At 41.6% G+C, this 19,575-nt stretch overlaps 1 protein-coding gene across 11 annotated transcripts in view; it reads left to right on the forward strand.

Moving 5' to 3' along the window:
• oxr1a (oxidation resistance 1a) overlaps positions 1–19,575 on the forward strand; it is a 237,337-nt gene that overhangs the window by 179,511 nt on the left and 38,251 nt on the right. For 8 of the 11 annotated variants that reach the window (XM_055013291.1, XM_035944214.2, XM_035944211.2 and 5 more), the window contains one exon: positions 4,738–4,820. In XM_055013291.1, the coding sequence (XP_054869266.1) occupies positions 4,738–4,820 (83 nt within the window). Of the gene's footprint in view, positions 1–4,349; positions 4,821–19,575 lie in introns of those variants that run through there. The other 3 variants (XM_055013289.1, XM_055013290.1, XM_055013292.1) reach the window with 1 other exon arrangement.

The following is a 19,575-nucleotide window of genomic DNA, read 5'->3' on the forward strand; positions in this document are numbered from 1 at the left end:
GGTCTACAGCCCTCTTGTTCCATATCCAACCAAGTGATGAGAAGAACTGTTTCGTCTAGCCAGAACAAGATGCAACAAATGTTTGCATAAATATAATAATGCATGAAATTTGATAGGTCCAGGCCCCCATTAACTTTATGCTTAGATAGATGACCACTCCTGATCCTATGGGATTTGTGATTCCAGATAAATGGAGGAATTGTAGTCCAGTCCAGTATTTTCAGAACAGCTTAGTAATGTATATGGGTAAACTCCAAATACCATAGGGCTGTAATTAACAACTATTTTTCTATCGATTCATTTATTAGCAATTAATCGATTCATCTAAAGATACATTTTTGTCCAACAAAGCAAAATGGCACAGAGCAGTGAAATCAAATCCTTTTCTCTTTTGTGTCTTTGTTATTTTAGTTTGATTGTTGTTTCAAATATTATGAAAATATAGGTGATTTTACAGCACAGCAGTTGCTTTTGTGGTGAGTATGTGGTGAGTTTGTTATACGATGTGGTCATAAAATCAGGATGTTAGCAGTGCAGAGCAGCGTCTTTGAAGTAGGTTAACATGTAGTCTCAATAAGCTGCGTTTCAGTCTCAGTTTCATCCTCTTTCTCTTGTCTGCTCACAGAAACAGAACAATATGTAAGTCAGAACAACTTTATTGGGATTCATCTCTATTAAAATGCAGTATATGTGAGTACAACAGAAAAAGGAAACAATTGTGAAGTGTCTTCGTACCGTAAAGCTTTCATAGTTTTTCTCTTCAGGGTTTTTTTGCATTGGAGTGAAACTGTGCACAGTTTACAAACCGCCCTTTGGTTCTGTGATTATTTGAGGTACTTCCATATCCTCCAAGTCTTGGGTCTTGGGAAACTTTACATTTAACTGAGTCAGACTTTGCTGCTGACCCTGCTATTCTCAAGCACTGACTACAACTGCCATCATGACGCAACAATTGCACAGTTATACTGAAGCGAGACATTTGACATTTAAACAAAGAAATGCGTTGATTACAAATATGGATGCTGACACATTTTTTTTAGCATTTTAGTCATCAGTTGTCCCGACTCTGGCCTCCACATTAAGAAAATATTTTCTATGCTAATGACGTAAAGATTCTATACTAGATATTAAAGCAGTGTGCTTTTCCCTGCTTTGTGAGAGCCGTCCATAGGCTGGAGACCCTCCCTACAGCATCCCTCCTTCTATAGTTATCAAAGAGTGAATCTGAAAAGGAAAATCTGAAACTGAAATATTATGTTTGCATACTGACAGTAAAAAAAAAAAAAAAAAAACATGCTTGACTGAAAATCTAAATTCCAATGCATCACTAGATGTGAATGGATTATATGAAACAAACAAACCATTATTTGTGGACTAGAGAAATAGATTTGTTCCATAGAAGCAGAGCTTGTATAGACACAACAGATGCTGTTGGTTTCCCGTGCAGAGGGATGAAACCAAAGCCTTTGTTATTGAAGATGCATTGGTGCTGTGGTGCGCTGTGTGTCTGGAGTGTGAATAAAATACCCATTTCTTGTGCCACCATCCAGGGGTGAGGTTTAATTTTAGACCAATCATCAGCTCACCATGTGCTAACACCCCTGCAGCTGCTAATGCATGTCTGCTATTCTCTTTTGCTCTGTGTCTGTCTTGCTCTTCGTGGCTCACTCTGTCTCACTCCTCTCATTCTGTGTTCATCGGAAGTCTGAGGCATTTGAGTGTGACCTTGTGTTAACCCACTCAACCTGCACCAGTTTAGTGTTTACAGCTACACACATCCAACGACAACAAGAGCAAAACGCAGTGCAAATTTTTTACTGCCTTAACAAATCTGCAGCCAGCAAAGCAGATCAACACCGCTGCTGTCTACTAACAGTTTAGCAGTTGCAGTCTGGCATTCTGACATGACCTGCAATTAAACAGAGACACACTGGATTATATTCCATGACAAGAAAGCATAAAGTCACAGTTGTGATGTGGCAGCTTTAAATAGCAACACAAGCTAAATCTTCCACAACCCGCAGCTCCAGTTTATATTTTCCCACTGAAAGCAATCATCCTTCCAAGGTTTTCATTTGGATATTGAATAATTGATTTGGCACACGCCCACAGTTTGTGCAGCCAGTGTGTCTTTGATAAACACAACTCCGTATTCAAGATTTTCATCATGCTGCAGGTTATTTTATGTAGTCATCTGACTGGGCACAGTTGACAAAATCAAATCTCATAGTGCTTTTGAGGGAGGGCTTTTCTATGAAATGAAATGCTGTTAGTAGTGCAATAAGTAAATATGATGTCTGAGAGAATATTTGTACTCCAACACATATACCAATTTTTAATTCTATACCTGATGAGGTGCTTTTAATGAGTCACATGATCACATGATAATCGGGACTGGAAGGGAGAAAAAAACAAATTCTACATTTGCACTTTTTAACTTTATATTTCCCTCTAATATTTATAATTATTTTCCTATGAAATACTGGGTAATTTTCTGAGCTCTGAGTCCTCGAATGAATTTAAGAAGAGAAAATCACTCTTTGTTTAAACACCTCATGATCTGAACCAGTCCAAAATGTTGGATCCAATTTCAGAATGGACCAGAAAATCTACCCACATCCAACTTGTAATCATTCATTTTCTAAACAGAGAGGCCGCATTGGAAGTGGACAGTCAGACCTGATGGAAGAGACAAACTGTGTTTTTGCGCTGTGGTTCTTGACTGAAGTTCAAGATGAACTAGAGGGAGCTTCAATAACCAAAAAGACGTTCAAACAGACATATTCAGTGACGTGATGACATGGCTCCATGGTGGTTCTCTTGCATGTGGAAAAGATAAACAGTTCTTTAAAGGTTCGCAGTTCACCATTGTCGTTGTGGTGAAATGATTGTATGAAGGTGTGTTGTATCAGGCACCAAGACATTAGCAGCAGATCCTTCAAGTCCGCTAATTTGTAAGTTGGAGTCAGTATAGCTCAGACATATCAGCACGTCCCTCATAACTCTGTCGCCGGTTCATGTGTGGTGTTAACATGTTTCCATCAAAGGTTTAAAAACATTTCTGAACTCAAGTATTTTCAGACGAAAAAAAAATGTCACACTTACTTGCTAAAAAAAGAAAAAGGAAGCAGTTCCACACGTGGAAAAATCTAAGATGTCTGATTTAATATACCGTTTAAGATACAGCATTGTTGAGTTTGTTGGAAACGATGCCTACTGTAGTTGTGGTTATACTTTCCACTGGGGTAGAGTTGAAAAATAACACAAAATTACACATTCTGAGCATGATTAAAATCACTAATCAGCATGTGTGGTGTTAAGATCACCCCATCTCAGAAACAGATTCAGTCTAAGTGAGACTTCCGTGAATGTAACCCACAGTATCACTACTGCAGTGATCCACCTGAAGCAGCTCTGGCTTCCCCTCCCCTCTCACTCACTGCCTGGCAGTCCTAAGCCCCATAAATAGCAACGCTGGTGTATGACTCATGTTTTGAGCTGCCTGAGATTCCTGATTAGAAAGCCACAATAAGGGGACCCATTAGTCATGTGCAGCACCTACAAAAGAAAGGCATGAAAGAGGGTGTCTGAGGGCACTGGGTCAACACACCTCCAATATAAATCCTTCACTCAACTCAGAGTTACCTCCTCCAATCATCTCTTTTCTTGGTTCTCACACCTCGAATCATCAAAGACTTAAAAAGTATTCCATACGCTCATTTGCCCATGTTCATTTTTCGAGTCAAAGACCGAAGTCAACCCCTTTTCACCATCTTCTCCTCTCCCAAGAGTCTCATTCTGATTTCTTTTATCTTCTGTCCTATCTTTTGCTTCTGTCTTTCATCTACTGGTTTTCAGCATTCCATCCGCCCTCTTGCCTTCATCTCCATGCCATCTCCCAGCCCCCCATCTTTTCCATGTGCCCACTTCCATCTTCCTGTCACCATTAACCCTTATTTCTTATGCACCCCCAAACCAATCCATCTTTTCCACGTTATATTTGTGTTAATCTTCATCTAAACCCAGCTGCGTCCTTCTCCTGTCTTCCTCATCCACACATTTCTCTCATCCTCGACCTCATGCTCCATCCTTTACCTTAATGCACTTCCCAACCCTGCATTTGAATCTGCTCACAACCGCCACCCTGCACCTATAGCCAACCTCCTCTTCAGCTGTCACTATTCCATGGAACACCCTTCCTTTGCCCAACCAACACGTAGCACTGAACCCTCCCTTCTCCTCCATCTACCCTCTGGTTCAGCCCCCACTTCCCTCTTCTCTGTTTCCAGCTTTAGCACGCCCTGCTTCCCATCTGAATCCATCTCCTTCTCCTCTGGGCTCGCAACCAGAGCGGCGGTGCTCTGATGGAGGTCATCCTGCTCTCTGTCTGCCATGAGAGGCAACAGGGGGAGGAAGGCAAGGTGAACTGTTTTCACCGGCTGTCATTGCGCTGTACGGTGGGCTCAGACGGGAAGGCGAAGAGAGAGAGAGGGGGAGAGCGAGGGGAGGACAGTGTGATAGAGAGAGAGCAAGAAAAGGAGGGTAGAAGCAGAGCGAGAACGAGAGAGAGAGAGAGAGAAAGTGGTCCGGCGCTCACAGCTCACATCGCTGGCTGGCTGGCTCGCTCACTGTTGACGAATGAGCTGTCTACCCACGGGGCTGGGAAACGGCAGCTTGTGACAAGCTGGGGAGAGAGGAACATGAATGTAATGCGTACCTTGCCTCGTTTGCTTTCAGATACCGGCCAGAAGAAGACTCCAGAAAAGAAGGATGGGAGGCGCATGTCGTTCCAGAGACCCAAAGGGACCATCGAATATTCTGTGAGTAACGTGCGAGCAACTCTGCTCTTTCTGTGTTCATGTCGTTCTATGTTTTTGACGCTTTCGTGCTCCACTCCTCTGCTGCTGCTGCTGCTTCTGTGTGTGCGTCTGCTGCTGGTGGTTTCTGTAGCTCTGACCAGCTCCGGCAATATTCAAGCTGTAGTGGTTGTTGTGTTTGTGTGTTGTGAAGGCTCCGTGTCTGACCATGCTTGGTAGCTCATTAGTGAGGGGGAGAAGCATTTTGTGGATTTTGCCAGTAACACGTGTACCTCATTCTGAAACTGTTTACATAAAGAGGACAGTGTGTGTGTGTAAACAGACGTGCAGGGTGGCTGATAGAAATCTTAGGGGAACAGTGTATCCTCTATTAAAGACTCCGTGTGCAGCAACACAACACTCAGCTCCATTTTGCATGTTGATGTATAGGAAGGAGACGGGAATTTGTTAGCAGCTCTGTTTGTTCCTCCAGCTGGACCGGAGCAGGACAGACAAGCAGGAGTGCTGGCAGGATATGTATTTGTTTTTCCACTCGTTCTCTGCGCTGCAAATCGGGTGAGCATTCCACCACAGCGCTCGCTGTGCTCGCGAATGACCTTCCAACTGCGTTGTCATTTCTATTGATTTAGCTGTTGTGTAGGAGAAGGGGAGGGGGTGAGGCGAGAGCGAGGGTGAGAGAGAGAGAGAGAGAGAGAGAGAGAGAGAGAGCAAGAGGGGGAGAGAGAGGAGAGGACTCTGGTTCCCTGGTATGAAGTGAAAATGGAGCTCTCTGTGCTTTGCCTCGTTGTGTTCTTCAAATGACCCTCAAATCCAGCTGCAGTCAGACTGCTTTTCCTCGGCTTTCTCTCCGTGGCAACAGTGAGGAGTGGGATTGCTGTGGCTCAGTTCCGGCCATCTGCCTGTCTGCTGAGGAGAGAGGAGGAGGTAGCGAGGAAAGGAAACAAGGGAAGAGGTGTAGGGGTTGTGGTCTCCTTCTGTCATTCCTCTCTTTTTGTTCCCATTCATTCCGTTGATTTCTCTGCCGTCAGGTTTCTCTGGACGTTGCTCCTAGCTTCTGGAGCGACTGTAGAGTTGGCTGTGATTGGCTCCCTTCCCCCATCTCCAACACCTCAGCAGCACCACCTCCACCTCTACTGCCTGCCCAACCTGTCCGTCATCCAAGACCTGCTGATTGACAAGGCCCTTGTTTACGTCGCCGGGGTTTGAACAGCCGAAACCGTTACAACAGGATATTTGTCACAGCCAAAGCACTGTGTCATGGCCCTGATATGAGGGCCACAAAAAGTCAGCAAGATGGACAGGAACGCTGCCAGTGGAGAAAAATGGGGGGAAATTTAGTGTTTAGTTAGTGGATGGAAAAGACTCATATCTCAATCATATGGTATACCAACCCTGCTCTTGTCAGCCATCACTCTGTCCCTGTGTCTTTCCTCTTATTACCCCCTGCTAGATTGCTGATAGTGTGATGGATGGATCGAGCTCTGCCAGTGATTGTGTCCTGTAGCCTGACATGCTGCAGCGGCACATAGCAAGGAGGCTTGGGGGCCGCAGAGTGTTTAAGGCGGTACAACCGAGCCTCCGCTACACTGTGAGAGACACATGGCCGACGGTGCCTCAGTGATTGAGAAGCGGCTTTATCTTAAACTCATCTCCTGCACCGGGGGACGGCCAGCGATGTTTCCTTATTTCACTTTCTGGCAGATAAGTTCATAATCTATCGCCTGGCGCCCACAGGAAAGAGGAGGGTTTCCTCTTGTGCTGCCTTATCAATACAATCTCCCTCCCCCTTCTCACCCCTTTGCCTCACACACAGGCTTCTTTCTGTATTCCCTTTTTTTTCATATTGAGAAATAACCTGTGCAGCTGCAACCCATCTGCCTAGACACTGATAACGCCAGTCCATTCAGCCAAGTCCAGCTATTGGCTGACCTGCATCCAATTAAAAAAGTGTTTGAAGTCTCTGGGAACAACAGAGATAGATGAGGAGACAGAAAGATGCAGACAGAGAGAGGTAAAGAGTAGCACAGAGGTGAGCCACACAAGAGGACGGGGGGTTCTCTTTCCACAGACTGCCTGTAAGGACAGTCAGTCAAAGTCAAACAAAATGAAGAGCTGAGAAAGTGCAGGCCACACGTATTCATCCCCAGACACACCAGGTTATCACTCTACGGACATCGATGCTCCCATTAGGTTGCTATTTCGGATCTTGTCTGAGCCTCCTAATAGACAAATGGCCTTGTTTATTACATCTGGGGTTTTACTTTTGTTGCCATTGTTTCTGTTGCTTGTGATTCCATTGCACTCTCATAGTTAAATGTAATCCATCCTTCTATGGAACATGGAAGCATTGGTAAAAGGAAGTGAGAGGTGTCAGATGATTAGACAGGTCAAGGTAAGTCGGATGATTCTGAGATCCAACCAGAATGTTGGTAACAAACCTGAACTACACAGGGACAGTGCGCACAAAGCTTTGCCCCAGTTTTTACCTCACATGTATTACTTTACATTTGAGAATTAAATTATTCGCACTGTGGGAAGTGTTTGGTGGAATTAATAGTATGTGTAAATGTTTTATGAAGGAAAAATGAATATCAGGGTAACAGGAAGCGTATCAGAAAGTAGCAATTTAAACGATATAAGTTTTTCCGACAGAGATTTTCAAACACCGGATCAGATTGAACTTCCTGACTGTTTGAGAACTCTGGAAACACCTGCAGAATAAGGGTATGTGTTGTCAAGCAAATCTTTGGGCTTTGACAAGCCGTTTAGTATTTATTTTTGTGAAAATTGGATGCAGACAGCGTGGTGGTGCAGTGTTTAGCACTATCGAGTCTCTGCTGGAAGGTTCTAGGCTCAAACCTGCTGATCAGCTGTGCCTTTTTGTGTGGAGTTTTTGTGTTGTCCCTGTGCCTGCGTGGGTATTCTCTGGGTGCCCTGGCTTCCTCCCATAGTTCGGAGACGTACATGTTAAGTTAATTGGTGATTCTCAATTGGCTGTAGGTGTGAGTGTGAGCATACATGGCTGTCTGTCTCTTTGGGTTAGCATTAGCTGTCCAGAGTACGCCGCCTCTCGCTCACTGTCAGCTGAGATAGACTCCAGCCATGTGCAACTCTATACAGGATAAACTGGGTATAGCTAATGGAAGAACTGATGGGAATTGGATGCCTAGCTGTGTAGCTCAAATGTAAGCTAATACATGAGAGGCCCAAACTAGCGTATACCCAGGTTTGATCATTTTCTGATAGATTGAATTATTTGTCTGTAAACTGCCATGGATGCTTACAGACAACATTTGTTCATCTTCATTTTGTCCTCCAAATACATTTGGCTAACCTGAGGATTTTGCTTACAGTTTGTCTCATTTGGATGTCCTAGTGGCCCAGATTTACTAGACACCATCAACGTAACTGGCACATCCAAATTTCTTTTCCTATCATCTCTCTACTGCTCACTATCAAAAAAAGGCAAATAAGTCCAATAGAAATAGGCTCTGAATGTCCTTCTACCTTCTTTTTTGTGATACTATCATCAATCCAAAATCACAGAAATGAACCTGTTAAGGTCAGTATCATCGTAACCAAAAGAAACCAAGGCCAAAACCACAAAGACGACATCTAGAATATTTTTTTAATGTTGTGTCATGTTTAGTCAGTTTTTGGCCTGAACCTCCCTGCCCACACTTTCTTTCAGTCTGTTGCAGTACTCTCAGCAGAACTGGCACAGCAGAGCTCTCATTACATTTTGTGTAGTGACACTAGAGAGCAGTTTTGAGGGGAAGGACTGTCTGGATACCAGATTTGTAGGGCTGGGAAGCAAAAAGGAAGTTCTCTGCATTCATGATACAATCATTCCAGCCACCATGTGAGCAGTCATATAGAATTATATAGTAAACTGTATGTGTTTGAGTTGGTTGTAGAAAAAACAGGAATCATATGACTCAGTCGGCTGGTCAGTCTGTCATTCCATCACTTTGGTTCAGGCTAATGGATTTCAATGAAACTCTTTACAGACATTTATGTGAATGAATGCAAATGACTGGCAATCTTTTCATTTTTCCCTCAAAACTAGCAGATCAAAGTTGTCCTGTATCCTGTGAAATATGTCAACATGTAATAGATGAATTGGTGCAAAATTTATAGAGACTTTCAAGTTGCCCAAAGGATCAATCCTAATAACTTGGATGACTCCAAGAAGATTGCTCAGTATCACTAACAACATTTGTGATTTTTATATTAAATGTCTCAACCACAGAAATGTGTTTAGTCTTTCATGCTCCACTCGGAATGACTTGTAATCGCCTGGGTGATCTGGTTATCTTTCTTTTTTTAATTTAGCACAAGAAGATTTCAATTTCCTAAATGCAATACTATCTAAACATTACCAAAGTATGATTTAAATAAGTAAATAGCTGATCAGAGGATAAGTAAAGCAGACTACAAATCTACAGATTATGACTGTTTCACAGACTTATTGCTTTAGATATGATCTAGTTTAAACCAAATACCCATAGTAAATGTGTGTTATGTTTGAAATACCTTAAAAATGCTACACTCTGCTTTGCATGAAGCCTGATGCAGATGGGTCACGACTCCACAGATGGGAAGTAAAGGCTGGTAATGGTAGAGCCATGGTCACTTCATGTCACCAGCCTGCAGATTGAAGGGATCTCTGCTGGGTTGAGAGGAAGCACTGTGGGCATTAAAGGACTTGAGGGACATTAGATGAGTCATACACCCAGCATCAGGTGTGTGCGTTCTCAGTCCTAGACACACACACACACACACACACACACACATTGGCGGCAATCTTAACTCCACACCCTCCTGACAATCAGTCACTCTGATTGCAATATTCACTGCTGGGTAGGAGAGGGGATCCCACTGTTTGAGCTCTTTCACAGCTTTCTGTCTGAGAGCAAGAGAACAAGTCAATAGATGATGGAGAAATGATGAGTGGAGGGGTGTGTGGATGGGGGTGTTGAAAAGGATGGAGGATGGAATAGTGGGGAACGCATGCGGAGAACATAGAGACTGATTCATGGCCCAGATGTCAGCAGCGCACTCTGCTACCTTTTAATCAAAGCATTTTAGTGCACATGTTCCACTTAAAACCTTGGATTGTTGTTTAAATCTATCTAAATGGAAAGTTAGGGGTAGAAGACGTGGAGACAGTGTGTGTCATTGCAAAAGTGACTTTAAAAACCCAATTGTCTGCATAAAATCAAGGAGCAGGATCAGTGTCATCAGCAGGCTAGTCACTTTTAGATTTTGCAAGGTTAGTTTGTGTGTTTTTTGTTTTAAAAATGACCTTCAGAATAATGAGTCTATTGATCTCTAAACAACTGTCATTAGCTGACTGTGCATCCATTTTACCAGGTCTGTGCATGTGAGCTGTGTAGCAGCTGAGCACTGACTACAACTGATGTTAGCAGATGTTGAACGATAATCATTATCCTTATCTATACTTGAGGAATATCAGATTTTAATCAGAATTTTGAGACAAAGAGAGCTGAGCAGCAGCTTTTTCTGTTGGTCAGTGAAACTAGCATTAGCTAACATAAGCCAGTAGCTAAAAGGAGCTTTATTACCAATCATGGTTAGGTGGTGCTTTACATAGCAGTAGATACAGTAGATAGTAAATATAATGCAATTTGTGATAATGCTTTGAATAGTGAAAAAGTCATTTTGGTACGGTGTTAACACAAACCAAATTTGATCCCAAACTTCTTTAGTTCAGTGCACGCTGCGATCCAAATATTTATCACATGTTCATCCATGTCAACAAAAATTCTGCAGCGCCAGTTTTCCCCCAGACTGTTTTGGCAGTGCACCAGTTGCTGTCTGTCAGCTGTAAGATGCTAGCAGGGTAAACTTTGAAAGCTTGGCAGACACTGTGAAAATGTTATTAACCCTGCATAGTGCGTTCACTTGCATGGCACATTTTAATCAGCATCTGTCACATTGTACGGGTCAATCCACTGACAGGCATATGGAGCTCACACTGAAAATAAGCATCAAGGCCTGTCTGGCTTTGTCCCATAGATATGTAGGTTGATCCAGTGATAATTCTAAAAACATTTTTTTCTAACAGAACATATCCTCAGTGTTGACAAGAATGGAGAAATGTCAGTGTCACTTAGTGCAGTTCTACAGGGTGTCCTTGACGCATAGGAAATATCATGAACTATCATTTTTTTGCCTCCATAAATTAAACATGGTTTTGTCGAAAGAAGAAAGAGTTGAACTGGTACTTCTCAGTGGATGTGAAGGATGAACACATGGAAAGATAGCAGATGAATTTAATGCACGTCATCAAGGGGGATTCCACTTGGCTTTTCCATGGTGGTGAAGGTGGTTAAAAAATTAAAAGAAAAAGGCAGTGTCATGGGCAAACATACAATGTATCAGCCGAAACTAAAGAATTGGTCATGGCTAAAATTCATGCTAGCCCCAAAAAATCACTTCCCTAACCCTAACCATAACCCCTAACCCTATCTTTCCATATGTCCATCCTTCACGTCCACTGAAAAGTATCAATTCAACTCTTTCTTCTTTCAACAAAGTCATATTTAATCTGTGGAGGAACAAAAATTATAGCAAATGAGATTTCCTACGTGTCCAGACTTTAGAGACACCCTGTACAGGTGAAGTTGTATTGATGTCTGTTGTAAATGGTAAATTTCATTTAATTATGGATATGTTGCAGATGACTTAATAACACGTTTAAGTTAATTCATTAAAATTAGATTACAGGTCAGTGTCCTTTCTTGTAAAGTGCCTTAACTGTTACAGTACTAATTATGTACAGCTTTTGAATATACAAAACTATGACTTCTAAACCAAGGTACATAATGAACCCAACTTTGTACGAATTTTTTTTATAAGCATGTGTGAACTATAATAAAACTGGTTTTCAAGACACAAATTAGTCTCAAGTTGCCTAAACTATCTGGGAGTAGCGCAGTTTTGTTCATCTCAAAGTAAAACTGTATTATTCTACAGATAAGTGTATAATTTCTTGTTTTATGTGTATAATCAGAAACAAAGTTGGTTAATATACACTACCATTCAAAAGTTTGGGGTCACTTAGAAATGCCGTTATTTTTGAAAGAAAGGCATTTTTTTTCAACGTAGATAACATTAAATGAACGATAAATCCAGTGTAGACATTGTTAATGTGGTAAATGACTATTGTAGATGGAAACGGCTGATTTTAATGGAATATCTCCATAGAGGTACAGAGGAACATTTCCAGCAACCATCACTCCTGTGTTCTAATGCTACATTGTGTTAGCTAATGGTGTTGAAAGGCTAATTGGTGATTAGAGAACCCTTGTTCAGTTATGTTAGTACATGAATAAAAGTGTGAGTTTTCATGGAAAACATGAAATTGTCTGGGTGACCCCAAACTTTTGAACAGTAGTGTATATCCAATATCATGTCATATTAGTCTTCACTCACAGGGTGTGGAACTTTCACAGTATTTACTGTATCTGCCCTTAAATGGAGCAGAGGCCCTATTAAAAATAACTAAGGACCTATTATAATTCAGCCCAAACAAGCTTGGCTCAAACTTTTCCTCAGCTTTGGCAGTTCTCCATCATGGCGGCTCTCGTGTATCATTAGGTCTGTGCGTTTTTGTTGGCATATCAGTGGAAAGACCATCAAAGCCTGAAACGGCAGGTCAGAGCCGACACAAGGACTAATCCATGACAGCTTGAAAGTGAGAGACAGAACTTGCTCTGTGTTGCCCTGAAAAGGACTGAAATGTGCAACTTTCTCCCATGTCACTTACGGCAGCTCTAAATTTAGGTCTCCAAACGATCAGCATGGGTGTAGTAACGCACAGTACACATGCCATTAGGGTAGTAATGGCATAGTTGCCATGGCAACTGTCATGCTAAACCTGGAATTCATCCTCAATTATGAAATGAGGAGTGATAGCTGCTCTGATGTGGCATTATGGGTGATTAAACCGCACACTGGAGTTTTATTTCCAGTTTGATGATTACACAGTCAATTCATTGTGTTTGATTTTCACTCTTTTTCTAGCGGTTTTATTTGTTCCACTCCTTTTCCCTCATACTTCAAAGTCTTGAGTGGCCTGAATAGAACTGTGGATCAGCTAGCACCTGTAAATGGTCACTGTTAAATACATGTCTGCTCCCATGGCCATAGCCGTATGATTATTTCTTATTTCCTGTGTTGACCTTTTGCAGTAGAACTCAAAGATTTGTGCTCATGTTCCATACTTATGTTAGATGGCAGCAGACTCTTTAATGGAGCCATTAGTCTTTGGCCATCTGGGCCAGCTGCCCTTGTAGAATCTTTGCGTCCTCTCCTGTTCGACAAGGTGACCATTAGCTGGATGTCAGTCACTCTCAAGTTGGCTGCCTCGGCCTTCCTCTACCCTTCTCCTCAAAAGGAGGGATGTCACCTGAACAGGAAGAAGCTTAATTATTCATCGTCAGTTTGAGATGAATAATGGGTGTTATTGATCCGGAGGATAAGAAGATGGGGTCCACCTGTCATTAGTGGCCATGATCCTGATTGTGATTACTCTCTCTTTCTCTTTTCCTCCCTTCTCATCCTGCTGTCAATGTGTCAATAACAGGTCTTTATCAGTGGGTCACATTTGCATGTCCCCTGTCCTCTGCCACTTAATTGAGTTAGAGATAGCTCCTCTTACAGTACAATCAATGGATGCATCTCTGAGGTTTGCTGGAGTCAAATATACATGTCCCATTTCAGTGGTGCTTTGATTCATCTGTCACGTATGAAGCTAGCTGTGTTGCTAATATTACTGGCCTGTGGGGATCGAGTCATTAATTAAGCTTAAAAGACTAACTTGAATCATACTAATATTACACCACTTTTGGTGCCAAGATCAGCCCACCACCTGGCTTTGCCAATGTTTACTGCATTGAACACCAGATATTTATAACTATATTGATTGGCTGAGCTCCTGATACAAGAGCTACCAGAGCAGCTATTTGATACAAGAGCTAGCAGATGTCTTAGGTTAGGTTAAGCTTTAAAAGATCTATTTGTACAGCAAAAAGTAGAGTTTTGTCAGTGTACACCAAACATGTGACCACATACTGCAGAATGCTGAAGAAAACCATCTGTAAAAACAAGCTGCAACTGTCCTGTAGCCCTGAATGTCCTATGGCCTGGCTTTGTGCTGAGCAACACAGGAGCTATAAAGCTAAAAATAAATAGTTCATGGATGAGATGGTGGCAAATAGCACCTAGGGAGAATCGATGCTCTGTGCTGAAGCCGCCTGGATGAAAGCCTCTGAAACTGTAGGAGCCCTGCTCATTATTAACTCTTCATCTTCCTAACTAAAATAAACGGAGAAACTCCCTCCTGTCCCGTAAAACAAGATTTGAATCTTGAAATGCTGGCCCCATACCAAGGACATCACACAAGCACCTGACAGGGGGTTGTAAATACTTTTAGGGTGGGATGATTGATGATCTGTTATGACACATCACAGTAATAATTTGTAATGTCTCGGGTATCCTGGAGTTGTTTTCCTGCTTTTTATGGCTGTGTTGTAAATACATGACGAGTGCGTGTTTGAGGGTGTCATTGTCATGTCACAGAGAGTTTCCCACTGTGGGCCTGATCTCTGTGACGTGTCCTGTCCTTTTTGCGACAGGATATTTATCAGTCTGACATGCTGCTGTTGTCTGAAGAATCGTGCAGAGCTTCTCCATTGTCATAAGATGTCCTGGAACAGCTGTTAATGACATAGTTGTTAGGAGGAGTTTTAGAGGGGAGACCTAACTGTCACCACATCCTCCTTATGTCTTCTTTGTTATTCCGCCTCAGTGGTTTCTCTTCCTGCACTAAGGTGAAATTCACTGTGGTGTTTTCTTGCACTGCCTTTGAGGGTGCATTATATTTAGCTGTTTTGATTAGAGTGGCAAAAATGTCGACAGTATTCAGGTTTTTGATCATTCACATCAGATTTGAATCCTCATGCATTTCCATTAGTCTGTGTCACTTCAGTATCCAGTGAGTGGCCTCAGTGGTTTAGGATGTTGGCTTTGCTGGATTTGGATTTTCTGTTTAAAAGGGCTGTGCACTGAGTTCACTCTGTCTGTTGGCTTTATTAGCCTAAATAAATTAGAAATAAACATAAAAATATAGTATTTGCTGCATATTCATTCATTTTAACCTGGTTATTTGATGTTGAAATGATAACAGCGCGCTTGAAGAACAAGAAGTATTGAAGAATAAAACAGACAAGTTCGCCTACGGTGTTTAGATGACATGTCGTCTACATCGTAGTAGTTCAGCATATGTTTGAATAGCACAGCTCACACTAGCAACTTCTTTATCATGGTGTGAATACATCTGGAGTTGACTCTTAGTAACCATTCAGTAAACATAAATGTAAATAACTTACATCTTGTCTCAATTAGATTGGGAAAGTTCAAAATGGTTAAGGCAATTGATGGTCGGACCAATGAGAATTTGGTTGGATGAGAGCATTTTGGCATCCAATCAACTAGTCGACTCTAATCACCAATAATGGGACATGAAGGCAAGGACTCCAAATAACATTTTTTTTATTTGCTTGGTCTTCCGATTATTTTTTTAAATGGATCATTGTATTTACAAAATGCCAGAAAATAATGAAAATGATTGTTAGAATATCCCTCAACAAAGGTAACTGATTTCTGGTTTTTCCAAACAAACAGTCCAGAATCCACAGGTATTCAGTTTTTTACCCATTATGAGCACAGATAAGTACAAAATCCTCACATTTATGAAGCAAACTTTGCACTTCTACTTAGAAAATTTCCCCAAACAATTATCAGTAATCATAATAGTTGCAGATTACTCAGCTAAATAATCAACAAATATTACAGTTTTTACAACCACACTCTTCTTTTACAGACAGTGCTCAAAAAAACGACAAAAGGTGTTTCCATGCAGCATCACAATCTCTGCCAGAGGTATATATGAGTAATGGGGGGAAAAACCTCATTTACATGCTTGTAAACACAGTTAGCACAGTTATATAAACAGAAGTGGAGGAATTATGTTGTCAATGTTAACACTGATGTGTTGAGATATTTGTTTAAAGCCCTCCAGTCTTTGATTAAACCCCTAAACACTAACACCTATTTGGTAAACGTGCATATTTTAAAGAGGTTTTTTTTCTGTAAACATAATCGCTTCATGTCATAATGGTTTACATGTAGCTCTACACTGTACACCCCTAAAAAGTGCACATATATAAAGGACCTGCTTGTCTCCACCCACCTCTCCCTACTTGCAGCTCAAGCACACCAGTTTACTTTCAGCTCTGCTTAAACTCTGTAAATAGACTCAAGACTGCATAAGGGCAGGGCATTCAGCCAGACATGTTAGAGCCAGAAATAGACTGCAAATAAGGCGAAGGAATGGATGGAAAGCCACATCCTGAAAATTGGTTGTCTGAATCTGTGATTTTTAAACACTCATCAGTACGTTGTCGTTTCAAGGAGAAAATCTTCAGGCATGCCAGTGGCTTCTTTTTTCACTCATGGTGTGTCCTCCAGCATATCAAACACCGTATGGACATGTTAACAAGGTAAAACACTTGATATTCACTGGAGGATGTTTTAACACCACTGCCCATATAAATATTTTGAACAAGCACTGCCTGAAGATGGATAACCACAAATTGGCAAGTGTACATTGACATCAAACTTTATGGTTCTGTTTTTCCTAAATACTGTACGCATTGCAGCCACACCTTCTTGTTTGTGGTTGTCTCATTGAAAATACTTCTTGATGGTATTCACATATCCAAAATGTACCTATTTTGATACCTCATAGGTACGTTGCTGTCTGTGAGTTTCATTCGTTTTTCATTCTGTATTCATTGCTAATGTTGTTGTTCAGCCTCCATTTATCTTAATCTCAACTTTGATCAAATCATTGAATTAAATCTGGCCAATGTGAAATTCTAAGGGTATCAAATAGCGTTTTGAAATAAGACGGATGCTCTCTAATTTGATTTGTTTCTTCGAAAATGATCAAATTACCATTTAATCAAGCTGGGTAATTGAATCAGCTCAACAGACTGCTGTTGTTGTGTATCTCCACTTGGAGATCAAGGAGATCTGTCAGGGCAAAAATAGATGTCTGGATGTACAGCAGGTCGCACGTGTGAAATATCGGCTGCTTTCAGTTACCACATTAAAATTGATGGAACATGGAGGTTAATATAACTAGTATGATTATCAGTAGTGATTATGAAGGGTAAAGGAGATGTGAAGGTTTGCATCACTGCAGTGTGCTTACGGTGAAACCTGTTACACTTGGTGCTTCCCCACCCTATCCATTCTGCTCCAAGCACCACTGCTCTGCTCTGGTCATTGTTGGGCGCCACACATTGCTGAATCAGGGGGACTGTATCCCAGCAGCGTGACTGACCTCGGCTCTGATTAGTTTGTTCCCTCAGAGGGTAGGGCATCTACACCCAGCATAGCCAAAATAAGGCCTCGGTTAGCTCACTCACAGCTCACACTTGTCCAGTCCTACCTCCACAGGCCGGTCCTCATTAAAGGCACAGCAAGAAAGAAACTTGAGCTCCAAAAGCTAATGAGCTGTGCTCAGGAGCCAAAACAAGTGACCCAGCAGTATTACTGTGACTTAACTTTGAAGGTGATTAGTCTTTTACTAGCTGTTTCTGCTGGATTTCTGCCATCATTAGCTGGTTTTCTCATATTACTTTATTGTCAGTTATACTAAGAAGGTTTCCTCAGAAAGGATGTGTCAGAGTTGTGTCTCTTCTTGCCTGTACTGGTCTTGCTTTGTCTGTAGTCTCTTCAGGGATGAGGCAGGGATGAATGCAAATGGGATCAGGTATTAGTGGTTCCCAGAGTCCATTTAGATTTGTAACCAATTTAAATAACCACGATTAGTAATCATTTAAAACAACATCTTTGTGAAATCTTAGATGCATATGCTGAAGTTGATTTAAAATGGATTAGTGTTGGATCTAAATGCAACACAGAGCCAACATATCCCAGAGCTTTCTGCAGGGTTTTGGCAAGTTTGAGTGTCTGATGTCCTGTTTTTGTTGGTTATTCACCAGTGTGAATAAAACAGATTTTTATTTAAATTTAACTTTAAAAGGAACTGCACATCTAAGATGATTGTAGAATATAAACATTTCACTTTAGGAGATATCATGCCTATCTCCAAGCCTCGTCACACAAAACCTGCCACAGCTACATTCCTCATCTCCTCAGCCCTTTTCTTCAAGATACTCAAAATTGTGCTAATTGATGAATGCTTGATTTGTTTACCTCTGAGAGACGGGTTCTGGGGATGATCCTAAACTGGCTCTGTTGTACTTGCTAAATCAAGTACACTCTGTGTTGCTTAAATATTTGAATTATGAATTCCTCCCATTTCCTGCACACTTCATTTGTCCATTTTATGAATTTGCTAAGGATTCTTTCTCCTCGAATCCTGCCTGACACCATTTAATACAGTGAATGATGCAATAGCTTCTATTTTTCACTTCACAAGGACTGTCAGGTGTTACCTGGAGACAAAATGGTGTGTTTTTGGAGTCCGTGTCAGTGCTGTGAAAGCATTTGCTGGTTGCTAATGAGTTGTGAGTTTCCATATTCTCTGCTTCTTCCCCTCAGTGTTGTTACGTTTCCTGTGATCCTATGTCATGTGTGACTGCCTCTCCCAGTGACTCTGTGTTACTAGTGTTCCAGCTTGTTTGTCTTGGTTCCCCTGTTCAGCTGCGTGCCTGTCTGCCTGTCTGTGCAGGAATATCCTCGTAACAATCTGTCATGTCAACAATTTGGAGAAGCTGTCATTCCTCTGTGTTTTTGTGAGACTGTTTGCACACACACATGCTGATAATGACCAAGGCAGTCCCATGACTGCTGCACTAAAACACACAGTGCCATTATCTTGTCGTAATTATGCACAGCTCAGAGTCAGCACTGCCTGTCTGGTTTTCAGGGGTTCTCTCCCCTGAGCTCACTTTTTTACCTTATACCACATTGCTTCCGCACACAGGCGCTTTCTGTTACGGTTGTCATCCTTATTTGGAAGAAAGAAAATCCCAGTGGGCATGTTAGATGCTTAACTAGTTCAGACACGTGGAGCACATCAGTGTTGTGTGGATTTTAACTGGTGGAGACAAGCAGACACACCTGTGTCACACTGCAGGGTGCTGCAGCTGAGCACAGGGTGTAGCCAGAACTGCACTGCAGACCACATGATCTGTTAAACATTCACAAACATGAACTGCTGCTCCTTCTTTTGCAGCTAGTTAGCTGTTGAAGGTGTTGAAGTCATTGTGCTGATCAAGCTTGTGAACATGCTGCATGTGAAAACAGGCAGATTTCAGACAGAGGTGTAAAAAAACAGGAGCAATATGCAAAAACAAAAGTTGGTTCCATGAGCTGATCAGAAGTACTATTCATTTTAAATTTTATAAATGTGAATTCTCTGAAAGGGTCTGAAATATGCATTTGGTACAGGGTGGCACCCTCACCAGCTGAATGCATGTAAATAAACAAACAGCATTGTTCATGTATGACTGTGAAAAGTAGTTTAGTATAAGAGCCTTCTGGTAGAATCCTTGCTTAGCCTACATACTTCTGACTACATTTATATTTTATTGTTTGTATTTTCAAACTACATGTTTTGCTTTTGATGCTGGAAGAGAATAACAGGAGGACAGAACAATAATAACAGTTGACAAGATGACTCCGATCTGCA

The sequence above is a fragment of the Amphiprion ocellaris genome, chromosome 9 (genome assembly GCF_022539595.1).
Source record: "Amphiprion ocellaris isolate individual 3 ecotype Okinawa chromosome 9, ASM2253959v1, whole genome shotgun sequence".
NCBI classification, from domain to species: Eukaryota; Metazoa; Chordata; class Actinopteri; family Pomacentridae; genus Amphiprion; species Amphiprion ocellaris.